We start from the raw sequence: 12,654 nt of genomic DNA on the forward strand, positions 1-12,654 counted from the left end.
ATATTACTTATTCCTGTTTTATTTATGAGGGAATCGGGGTCAGAAAAAATGTAGAAACTCCCCAAAGCCACACAGATAATGAGTGGCAGAGCCAGGATTAGGACCTAAGTCTGTCTGTCTTGCAAAACCATATTCTTGAGCATTGTGTTTAAATTATTTTGTGGCAAAGAGAAGATATTTACAGGTAACCCAAGAGAGCTGATAGATCTGCTTGGGTACAAGAAAGCTTGATGTCAGCTTGAAAGCTAATAAAAGAAAGCTTGGGTATAAACCTGACTTCAGAAATCCTCATTAGCAACAACAAAAGAGCAGCTGAGCATATAGCAATTACGACAGGTTGTTACTCTGAATTAGAGATGTTACTCAGGATTTTAGAACTAGTAGCCATTGTAATTAATTTTCCCTTCCTTTATTCTTTCATTGAACTTTGTACCTTCATTATTAAAGCAGTAGGTAAGTTCCACATGTTATCTGTAAATAACCAGTGGTTATTTACGTTATATGTATGTAGAGTAAGATTTTTGAGCCCTGAATAGCTCATACTATCTTGGGCATATTTATATCTCCTAAAGTGCCTAGCAAAGTAAACACAGAAAATTCAATAAACATTCATTGAATAATGGAATTGACACCTGATGTAATGAATAAGCTAATCCAAATAGCTGTTTTAAATCCCTTCTGAAACAAGACCTTAAATAAAATGAGAAAAAGAAACCCCGTTCAAACAAAAAGAGACATTATTCTCAAATGAATTCTTCCCAAAACGTAGATAATCAAAACAATTTGACAGTGTATCTCACATATCATTATGTTTAAGGTTTGTGGCCCTCTATAACCCAATATACTGAATTGAATGATAAAGGCTAACATGCCATTGGAAGTCTTATTTAAAGTGAAAAGCTGGGGGAACCTGGGTGGCCGAGTTGGTTAAGCATCTGACTTCAGCTCAGGTCATGATCTCATAGCTCGTGGGTTCGAGACCCACCTTGGGCTCTGCACTGACAGCTCAGAGCCCCAAGCCCGCTCTGGATCCTATGTCTGCCCCTCTCCTGATCATGCTCCATCTCTCAACAATAAATAAATGTTAAAAAAATTTTTTTTAGTAAATAAAGTGAAAATCTGGTTCTTAGTTTTTATTCAATGGGAACAAAAAGAAAATAAGAATCAATCAATACCAAATGCCTTCCTGCCCCTTTTTATCATCATCATCTTTCTAAGATTACTTACTTGTCAGATACTACTTTTTCTATTTCTGTAACCACAATAAAATATTTCTGCAATATCATAAGGCTAAAATTTACTTAGACTACTCTATGCAGAGATGTCCTGAAAACCATATAGCATTATCTTCAGACTATAGCAATCACAGAATGTGACCTGACAAATATGATAGCTATTAAAAATGTAAAGATTTTTGTATTTTCATGCCATTGGGAAAATTAACACTAACAGAAACAATATTAATTGTATATATTTTATATTTTCTAAGGATAATCTAACAAAGATATTTCTGCTTCTCTTGATTGCCTGAATCATCTATGATGAAACGGAAAGGTTTAATTAATTTTTAATTATATTGCTTTATTCTCTCAGCTTATATACTCACTTCTAAAAAGGAGAGAGAGAAGTTACTGTGCCAAGTGGCTAATGCTTCTGCATTCTTAGTTTAACTCAAAACAAGAATTTTCATAGATGAACAAAGGATTGCACAGTATGTAGCATCTAACAGCAGATGGGACTCTGTTTTGTGAAGTTACTTTTCCATATATCGTGTATCAGAAATGTTAATGAAAAGAAGGAAAAAGGTCTTAAACTCCAATAATTAAAAAAAAACAAGGTTTGGACAACCTCCTGGTTCAACTTTATTGCTGTTGGTATTGACTTTCCTCACGGTAGGAAAATACAGAACCTTTCATTTTTAATAGATCTCATGTTCAGCAGATCACCTTCTATGTTCCAGAACATAGAACATAAAATCCGAAGAACATAAAATCATGGTGGACTTGGGACACCAAAGTCTCCTTTGTGGATCTTCCTGTGGTTACTCGCTCGAGAGTCAATTCTTCTAACCAGCAGTTTAGCAGTCCTGATGGCTCTATGCATATATAATTTTTAGAGATTTTCATTTTCCGTTTTTTTCTTAAAAAATAATTAACCATTTTGTTAAGATAGACTAAATAGACTGTGAGACCTAAGTCAAATCATATAATATTTCTGTGACTCAGCTTCCTATAAAAGAAGAAAGTACTCCCGGCTTGATCTTCTTTGTCCTCTTAGGAACAAGAAAAGGTTAAGGCAATGTTTATTTTTAGGGTGGCCATATAATCTACTGTTAAAACCATGCTATTTTTGAGAGTAAAAGAGCACTATTAATGATTATGCCAGGAAAACAGGCATAAACCAAGGCTGCCCAGGATGTATCGGGTCATATGGTCACCTTATCTATGATGCTTTGTTGTCAAGAGAGGATGAGAAACACCAAGACACATCCTGTGGCTTTATTAAGGTTTGTTTCAAAATGAGGCAAAATGAAGAATACAACACATTCAGTTACTTACATCAGTGTGTAGCTCACTGTCTTCTGTCCCAAAGCTGAGATACAGCCTGCTCCTATCAGAAGTTTAGGCACTCCTAACAGAGGACCATTGTTTCTATTTCTTTTTTCTGATTTGTAAGCATTCTAAAATTGGGCTGCTATGTTGCAGGGTCACAACACAGAGATTACAATGTGAATGAAGCCTTTTGGAGTTGTGCATTGTGGTGGTTCTTTCCCTTCTTAGAATAAAACAGATTTAGAAAGGAGAAACAACTCGCAAGGAACTGATTAGCTTATTTCTGGCAACTCTGGTTCTGAATCAGCATAAAGTTGTAAATAGCCTGTCTATGCATTTTCTGATGGGTGAAGCCGATGGTGACAGATTTCCCTTCTCTTTCCCTATTCTTGTGTGCAGTGATTCCAGCCAGCTACAACAGCTTCACAACCAAGTCTTACTGGAACAACAGCAGTTGCAAAACCCATCTCCTTCATCTCCTAAGGAGTTTCCTTTCAACATGAGTGTTTTGAACTCCACTGCTTCCCCGGCGGTGACAATGTCCAGCAAGCAGGTGAAGCCCCCTTCATCACAGACTTTCAGCTTGGCCCGGCCAAAGCATTTCTTCCCCTCTACAAATACCACCGCAGCAACTGTGTCCCCTTCCAGCTCTCCAGTGTTCACCCTGAGCAGCACTCCTCAAACCATTCAGAGGACAGTGAGCAAAGAAAGCCTCTTAGTTTCTCACCCCTCCGTGCAAACCAAATCTCTAGGAGGAGTTTCCATCCAAAACGAGCCACCCCTTCCAGCTCCAATAGAGCCAGCACAGCCGCCACTCACATTTGCCATCTCCAGTGGAAACCAGTTTCAGCCCCGCTGTGTTTCCCCAGCTCCCGTCTCTCCCACCAGCCGGATTCAGAACCCAGTGGCTTTCCTCAGCTCCGTTCTGCCTTCTCTCCCTGCCATCCCACCCACCAATGCCATGGGGCTGCCTAGAAGTGCACCATCCGTGTAAGTGTCATTAAGGTTTCTGATGTAAACGATGTCACTAAAGAAAGGATTTATGCGTACAATAGCTTGGTCTGGGACAGGACACTCATTTAGTGGATTCCCAGATAATCCTATCTCTTAGACACTAAATGGATATTGAACACCTTAGAACAAAGGGCATGATTACTTTAAATAATTTTTAACAATTTAAGTATTGAAAACACCTCTACAAACACAGATTGTCTGTGCAGTGCTCAACTTTTGTACACAAGATGCCCTCCATAAGTGCCTGATGACTCCTAGTGTCTGATTGCCATTTCAGCCACTCTGATTTCTAGGCTTTTGGACACAGGCCAGGGTTTTTCATGGGTATGTCTGGTGTGAATTTATTTTACAGGCCATCGCAAGGACTAATGAAGAAAAATACAAAGTCTCCCCAACCACTGAATGATGATTACATTCGTGAAACTAAGAATGCAGTGATTCTGGACTTGGGGAAAAAAATGAATTTCAATGACGTCAGATCACACCAGCAGGTAAGATTGTTGGGCTCAAATGGTTTATTGGAATTTCATCATAAGAAATATAATTTCACTTAATTCAGTCCTTGGATGGTCAGGTCACCAGACCTCAGTGAGGCTGACCCTGCAGTCTTAGAAGGTAGAGCATCGGTTAACCAATGGTCATATAGGAAAGTCATCCACATAGATCTATAGTTCTTGATTACCCCAGTAGTTAACTCAATTTAACTGTTTATATGTGTTTATGTAGAATGGAATATGTCAAAGAAGGAGAGAGACTAGATAGTCTGTTGGCCATGCCAGCAATCCTTAGCTCAGTATTGGCAAATACCATCACATCTTTGAAATATTTCAATATATAAGATGATCTAGACTTAAAAGAGCTCTGGAACTTCATGGTGTCCTTTATCGGACTCCTACAGTCTAATGTGCTAGAGGTCTGCTCACCTGTTCCCCTCATTCTTCACATTAGGTTGAATCATGTGAAATAGACATTAGTCAATATCCTGTAGTTCAACCTGTACAACTCCTTGCTTACTAGTAAGTGCTCACACTGAAGGAGCAAAAGGAAAGCCATAGGTGAGCATCAGATAAAAGAACAATAGACTATTTTGTTACCTGAGCCATTTATTTTTACATTTTCTATCATGGTTAATTTTTAAATGTAGGTTTATATTTTAATAACCTAATTCTTGGTTTATTTCCCAAGGTGGGAACTAATCAAATCTATTTTGAAATATAACATAAGATTTCAGTAAAAACTATATGCCAAATATTGTGGAATTGGTGGCATAAGTGATCCCTGGAAACAAGGCTCCAGATTTCCCCGACCATATGCTGTTTTCTTTAGTGTTTCTGTCTTTTACCTCTAGTGGAGCCGTGGATATACAGTATTTTACAATTGTGCTATATGTTGGGCAATTTTTACTAAGTAGATTCTCTTGAAAATGTACTGCTTAAAATCCTTTTAAAATTGACTTTAAACTATTGAATTGAAGAAGAATATTTAAGTTTGTTATAATTGAGTATGCTTCTCACATATTATTCCACCGAACTACATATGTTTCTGGGAGGCAACTATTCTTCTCTTCCATCTTCTAGATGGAGAAACGGAGGCACAGTTGTCAAATTGTCAGTGGCAGAACTAGAACTAGAGCCCTAGTCTCCAGGACACGTCACATTTTCCCTGAAACTCTGCAACCTTTTTCAGTTTTATGACAATTACCTTTAAGTCTCATAAATGTTGCTCTGACACAGATTTGCTTTCCTATAATACTGTCATCACATTTGGGTTGTTAATCCTTCAAAGTGTCACTGAAATCAGAGCTGTGTTCAGCCTATGTCTTTTACAACTCAGGGAGCAATTAGAACCCTGTAAAAATGATAACAGGCCAGCACACAACCTGTTTGATTTTACTTTTTTAGTTACTCTGTAGGTAGATCCATGCTAATCCACCACCCAACTCATGGCAAAGTAGGTTTTTCTCCTAATTACCTGAAATGTAAGTAACATGTAAATACAAACTTCTACGAGTTGAGTGTCATAAACCCAACAGAACTCATTACTAAACTTCCATCATGAAATAACCTTAGGGCTAACAGCAGAAACGGTTTCAAAAAGCATCTTACTACTGAATATCTGTGACATGCATCAGTGTTCTTCTGAGAATCATTACTCTGAGAATTGCTTTGGTGGTTTAGTTACAGAATTGGTCCTAGACTGAGTTCTATGCCATGGATAAGAAAACCAAGCTGCATAAATGCAATTCAGGAAACTAAGGTTCTAAGATGGAAAGCTTGCATTAGGTTGGTAGATTTTGATTCACAGCAAGTTCTGGGGAATAAAATGACGACCACTTTATAATACTGTCATTGTTGCCTTGGGAAATGATGGTGAAGATGTGAATATTGTCTGCAATGTACCGTGGCCTGCTGGCTAGGGTTAAGAAAATATGCTTAGGAAGGTGGAAACCAATCATAAAGAAACACTTGCATATTGATAGCCATCTATATCCACAGTCTGGGGACCCGTAATCAAAATGATCAGTTTTTCTCCTTCCTATATTAGCCTACATATATGAGGGGGGAAGCAAATGATTTCTTCTGAAGCATACGCGTTTGTTTTATTTTGCTTTGAAAACTTTTAGGTCCAGAAATCTGGACTCTCAGGCCCTACTTTATTCCTAGCAAATGAAGAATAGCAAGTATTTGTGTGGTCTAGAATTGTCACATTAGGCTGAGCATGAAAATAAATCTTAAGTCCTAAACAATGAATACTGACTACAATTTCTTCCCCAGAACACGAACTTCTAAATTAATGTTTTAGAAAATGGGTTTTCTTTGACATATCCATGACCTTGTATTTCTCTTTGTAATATTTCAGTATTTACCTTCTTACTCATTTTATATAATATTTGTAAATAGCAATTGACATTTGCTGGTTGATTCCTAGAACATTGCATGATACAAAGGTGTCATCCTTTCCGATGTTCATATTTATTAAAATGTTTAGCTTTCTAAACTGACAGTGAATTTTCTTTGAGTTGAGGGTAAGCCAAGAAAGGTGCCCAAGTTCTAGATTTTAGGCTGCATCATTCCTTACTTTGAAGAGTGTCATTCACCACCAGTGGATCTTCAGTGGACATCAATAAAACTTAAACGGTTTAGGTTAGCAAGGTGAATCTGAGAGGTCAAAGGAATCCAGGATCACAAAATGTAATAATGAAAGTTTCATGACCTTAATTCACACATGACTTAACATGATTTTATGCACCCAGTAAATATTTGGTGATTGTTAATTTCTAAACACACACTCGTGCACACGTGCGCACACACACGCACACAAACACACACACACACACTCTCTCTCTCTTTCTCTCAATGTCTTATTTCAACTTTCCTCCTTGACCTCATTCCGTGGAAACCTTCCCATCTCTTTTTTCTGCTCCTTTCTCTTTAAAACTGTCTGTGGTTGCCAGATCCTGCAATGTATGACAAAAGAAAAAATAAGTTCCTAATTCTTGCTATGCTTTTTGTTCATCGAATCTCCTTCTTCTCTAAGCTGCTTAGTCATTTCTTCTATTTAAACCATATCTCTTTCATCTCTTTCTATGAATTCTTTATGAAAATCCCTATTTTGTGACTCTTGCTATCCATTCCTTTTCTAATAAGAATTCCACACAGCCATTGACCTCAGGTTGCTTACCTTGAGCATAATAGGACCCTGGGCTAGTGAAGTGTCTGTGGTCATCTGCCAAGGACCCATCCAGGATGCACCAGTCACAGTCTCCCTGGGAGCCGGGGTTCGTAGATGTCTTAATCATTGCTGCCTCCCTGTTATGTCTGGCACAGACATAGTTATGGGATTTACATTAGTTTCAGATAAGATAATGAAACTTTTGACCATATAGAAAATTTTGGATTTGTTGCCTATCCATGGAAAGTAACTCACTTGACTATATAGATTCTGATTATGCCTAATTGTGGATACCACCCTATGATAATAATCCATGTCAATCAATGGATTAAAAAGATGAAAACAGGGGTGCCTGGGTGGTTCAGTCGGTTGGGCATCTGACTTCAGCACAGGTCATGATCTCACAGTTTGCGGGTTCGAGCCCCTCGTCGGGCTCTGTGCTGACAGCTCGGAGCTTGGAGCCTGCTTCAGATTCTGTGTCTCCCTCTCTCTCTGCCCCTCCCCTGCTCATTCTCTGTCTCTCTCTCTCTCTCTCTCCCTCCCTCAAAAATAAACATTAAAAACTTTAGTAAAAAAGATGAAAACACACTGAAATTAAACTCTGGTGTTAACTGAATGTTAGCTTCACACAAAAAAATATTCTCTCCTTTGAGCACAGACATAACTTACAAGCAGCTAATGCAGAAACTGCTGCTTTTACTCACAAAGAGAAAACTCAAGGGAAAATGGAGAAGGCAACATAAATTCAGCCCTGGAAATTCAAAGCGTGCATCTACCAGCAGTACAGTCGTTGTGCAGACAGTGCAGGAAGTACCTAAATGTAACTAAAACATATTGCTTTTGTTTGCAAATTTCTTTTTTTTTTTGTAATGTTTATTTATTTTTGAGAGAGAGAGAGATAGAGCATGAGCAGAGGAGGGTCAGAGAAAGAGGGAGACACAGAATGGGAAGCAGTCTCCAGGCTCCGAGCTGTCAGCACAGAGCCCGACGCGGGGCTCAAATTCACAAGCTGTGAGATCATGACCTGAGCTGAAGTCGGACGCTCAACCGACTGAGGCACTTAGGCGCCCCTGTTTACAAATTTCTTTACAAAATCTGAGTCCCGTCAGTCATAACGTGGAATGACAACCTTGATTTATGTGTGATGGGGTAGTTGAGATACCAATTCTTGGTTGCAAAGCACTACAAAAAGACGTCAATTTCTGCTTTGGGGGTGGTATTCTTTGATACCATCTCAGATGTAAAGATTCGGTGCTTTAGCAACAAGCCACTTACCCCTGCCACACAGCTGCATGGTTTCCTTATTCCTGTTTCTGATTTCCCAAATATTTTATGAAATCTTTCATGGAAACCCTTGACCTACAGTATTAGTTTGTTGCTTATTGTTAATTTATACATTTTATACCTGGTACATTAAGCAAATATGTGTAAAAAGAATTTTTTTTTCTCCCAGTATCCCCTTACATTTATTCAATGGGATGGACTATTTCTTCTCCTGCTCCTGGCAATCTCAAATATAAGGCAATCTCAAAAGCAGTTTTGACTACATTTAGTTCCTATAAGCTTCTATGGTTACTTTGTTGCAAAATACAATCTTGATCTAGTAGTACAATATTCCCAGCCTACAGTTACCACTACAATCCTTATTCAAAAATTAGAACCCACGCACAAACACCCCCATCCATACCCCACACCCAGGGACTATTACAAACGGTGAATCCAAAGACAGGAAGGGAAGTGTGGCCAACTTCTTCTCTTTTTTGCTCTCTCTTCCCCCACTTTACCAACTGCTGTCCCTGACTCCTTTACCCAGCCATGGAGAGACAAAAGTTGACCCCACAGTGGCTTTGTCTTGTATGTGGCCCACGCGTGCGTGACGGGAACCATCACAGGTCCTCCGCCTTGACACAATGCAGGAGTGAAGGTTACTCAGCCTTCAGCTTGCCCACTGACAAAAAGGTGCCTCACTCCTCACTCTGGCGCTTTTAGGCAGGAGTCAGATACTAACCCACTGTAAAAAACAACAACAACAACAACAAAGCAAGCTTTCCAAATGGGTCCATTTAGCCTCCTTCACTGAGCTTGAAATGAAGGCAGGAACCCTTGGGCTGGAGGTGGGGGTAGGAGATGCAGAGACGGCCCTCTCCAAAGACCTCTCCCTGGATCTTCTCCCTCCTCACTCCTTTGTATCTCCATGGTGGTGAAGAGTTTCAGTCATCTAACCTGTCTGTAAGCACCTGCTTTGAAATTTCTGGAGAATAGTTTGTCTGCCAATCCACTTGTTTTCTGACATCCAGCCCATCTTAGTGCCTCAATAAAAACTTCCAGTTAAGATCTGGTTGCGACAGTATCCTCAGTACCTAGTTATGAGTAGTATTTTTTAAATAACTCATTGAGTGTTGTTTTCATGACCTCCCAATTAGCAGTGTTGGCAAAATAACAAATATATAACCAATGTGAATACATTTATAGTAAAACAAAATATTCATATTTTAGTCATATTGCCTCTGTAGTTCCTTGGATCAAATCCATTCAAACACTTATAAATTCCACAAAATCAGGCCCCAACTTGGTAAAATCAAGTTTGGAATACATAGAGACAATGTGGTATTTATATTCTCAGTCAGACACTTAGGCCTCATATATACCATCCATTGTGTTCCTGAATGTTAGGTATAATCATAACTTACCACCATGTACAATAACACTTCTTTGGGAAAATTACTTCATACTTTCAAAACAGAATTTCAAGAATTCATCTCTCCCCATAGTAAATAACTCTGACAATATATTTAGCCAGGAAGTTACCAGCCCTTACAGCTCAGGCAGTAGAGGCTTCAGAGAAGGTTCTTTAGCTTAGAGCAAGGACTTCATTAAAACAATGTCTAGGGGCACCTGGGTGGCTCAATTGGTTAAGTGTCCAACTCTTGATCGTAGCTCACACCCTGTGTTGGACTCCATGCTGGACATAGGGAAAGAAAGAAAGAAAAAGTGGCTAGAGGTGATATGGAATGGACTGGGAATTTGGGGACTTAAGTGAAATAAGATGAGAAGCCTTAGAAGGTTAAGACCTTCTAAATAAAAGAACATGAAGTCTTGCCACCTTCACAAAAACTCTAGGGTTTTCTGAACCCTAGCATCTGTGTGTGTATGAGGTTTGAGATCTGTTTAAATGTAATTTTTAAAATAATAAAGCTCAGGACACCTGGATGGGTCAGTCAGTTAAGTGTCTGACTCGATTTCGGCTCTGTTCATGATCTCTTGGTTCTTGAGATCAAGCCCAGCATCAGGCTCTGCATTGACAGTGCAGAGCCAACTGGGGATTCTCTCTCCGTCTCTTTCTACCCCTCCCCATTCATGCACACATTCACACTCACTCTCTCTTTTTCAAAATAAGTAAATAAAACATTTTTTAAAAAAATAAATAAAATAATAAAAAGCTTCTGTTTAACACCTCACTTTACCTCATATAGTAATCAAATAAAATGAGTCATTGGTTTTAGTCCTAAATATCCTAGAAAATAAACAGATTTACTAAAAAGAAAAATAACATATATTTGGAAGCATAAATGCAATTCAACGAAGAAGAAATACATATTCTTCATGTGATTTTTAAATTGGCAAGACTAAGAAATATTTCAAATTTGGGGGGTCACTTAATATATTTATGGAAAATATAGTCATTGTGAAGTATTAGGTTGAATCATATAAAATTCTACATGTTGACCTACAAAAATGTCAGTTTCATTTAGTTCAACCTAATAGATAGTTGGAAGCTTTAATTACTAACTTTCTAAAAGCTCCTATAATGTAGAAAATAGTCTAATACTGTTAAACCAGGTTTCTTAATACTTTTAAACTAGGGTTCAAGTAAATATAAGTGAACAATTTTTTACTTTAACTGGTTTGAACTATCTGATTGAAAATTAATAAGCTTAACTGGAGATTAATCATTTTCTCTATCTTGAAAGAGCTGTGGATTTGTTTTGCTTACTCAGGGTGAGATGTGGCTGAGAGAGGATTTAAAATTTGTTTCAAGAAATTGAAACCAAGAAACATTTGATTCTGTGTTTTTCCTAAGTTCCAATTCTACACAAATTCAGGTGATAATGTGTATAAGACAATAATAAAAGAACATGAGTAATGTGATTTAATAGCTTGAGAATACACCTTGTGGGTCCTGAACTCAATTACTCTAACACTAAGGACAGATGTACATCAGCCATGTGCTTCCATATTCTATTTCAGGAGCATCCTACTGCCATCTCCAAGGAGCTCACCTAAATTACAAAATTATGGCTAATTAGAGTCATGAGCTTAACAAAATGTCTCACTTTCAACACAAGCCCTGTCTCTGGATTCCTCAAAGATGCATAAATGGAACAAGCGATTGCCCCCCTCCCATGTCATTCACGTATTCACTCATTCTTCATATACTCATTGAGCACGTTCCATGAGGCAGACCACTATTCCAGGTGCTGCTGATACAGTGAGAAGCAAGATAAACAAGATCTCTGCTCTTGTGGGGCTAACATTCTAATCCTTAGAGATATTTAATCACTCAATCAACAAACAAACAAGAAATATACTAGATAGCAACCAGTACTGTGTAGAGAATTAGAATGGGGAGTTAATTTAGATGAAGTGGACTGGGAAGGCTGCTTTAGGGAAGTGACATTTAAGCTTCATTGAATAAGGCAGAGAGAGGGAGTGACAGGAATTCAGGACAAGTCCTAGATTTAGGGTTTAACTTGGTACACTCAAAATGTAGTCTGAGGACCCGTGACAGTCTGCAAGCTATCACCTCTCCACCTTAACATAAGAACAGGAACTGAGTGTAACCATCAAGAAATTTTTATAGTGGGCGCCTGGGTGGCTCGGTTGAGCACCCAACTCTTGATTTTGGCTCAAGTCATGATCTCATACTTCGTGAGTTTGAGCCCTGCATTGGGAAGGAGTCAGCGCTGACACTGTCAGTGCAGAACCTGCTTGGGATTCTCTCTCTCTCTGTCTCTCTCTCTCTGTCCCTCACCCACTCATGCTCTCTTTCTCAAAATAAATAAATACACTTTTAAAAAATTTTTAGGGGCGCCTGGGTGGCTCAGTCAGTTGGGCGTCCGACTTCCACTCAGGTCATGATCTTATGGTCCATGGGTTCGAGCCCCTCTCAGGCTCTGTGCTGACAGCTCAGAGCCTAGAGCCTGCTTTGGATTCTGTGTCTCCCTCTCTCTCTGCCCCTCCCCCACTCAAGCTCTGTCTCTGTCTCTCTCAAAAGTAAATAAACATTAAAAAAAATTTTTTTTAATTTAAAGGAAATTTTTATAGCAATTTGGAAGAGAAATTTTATACCTGTTGAATATAATAATTTTGTACACGTCTTAAATTTCATTTTGCTAGTAATTCATTTTTATTTTAC

General features: G+C 38.6%; 1 protein-coding gene across 6 annotated transcripts in view; it reads left to right on the forward strand.

Annotated features, from left to right (window-relative positions):
* Positions 1-12,654, forward strand: part of MYPN (myopalladin) — a 119,796-nt gene that overhangs the window by 87,045 nt on the left and 20,097 nt on the right. For all 6 annotated transcript variants that reach the window (XM_045437568.1, XM_045437567.1, XM_045437564.1 and 3 more), the window contains 2 exons: positions 2,952-3,542; positions 3,919-4,057. In XM_045437568.1, coding sequence (XP_045293524.1) covers positions 2,952-3,542; positions 3,919-4,057 — 730 coding nt within the window. The remainder of the gene's footprint in view (positions 1-2,951; positions 3,543-3,918; positions 4,058-12,654) is intronic.

Source organism: Leopardus geoffroyi, chromosome D2, assembly GCF_018350155.1.
Source record: "Leopardus geoffroyi isolate Oge1 chromosome D2, O.geoffroyi_Oge1_pat1.0, whole genome shotgun sequence".
NCBI lineage: Eukaryota > Metazoa > Chordata > Mammalia > Carnivora > Felidae > Leopardus > Leopardus geoffroyi.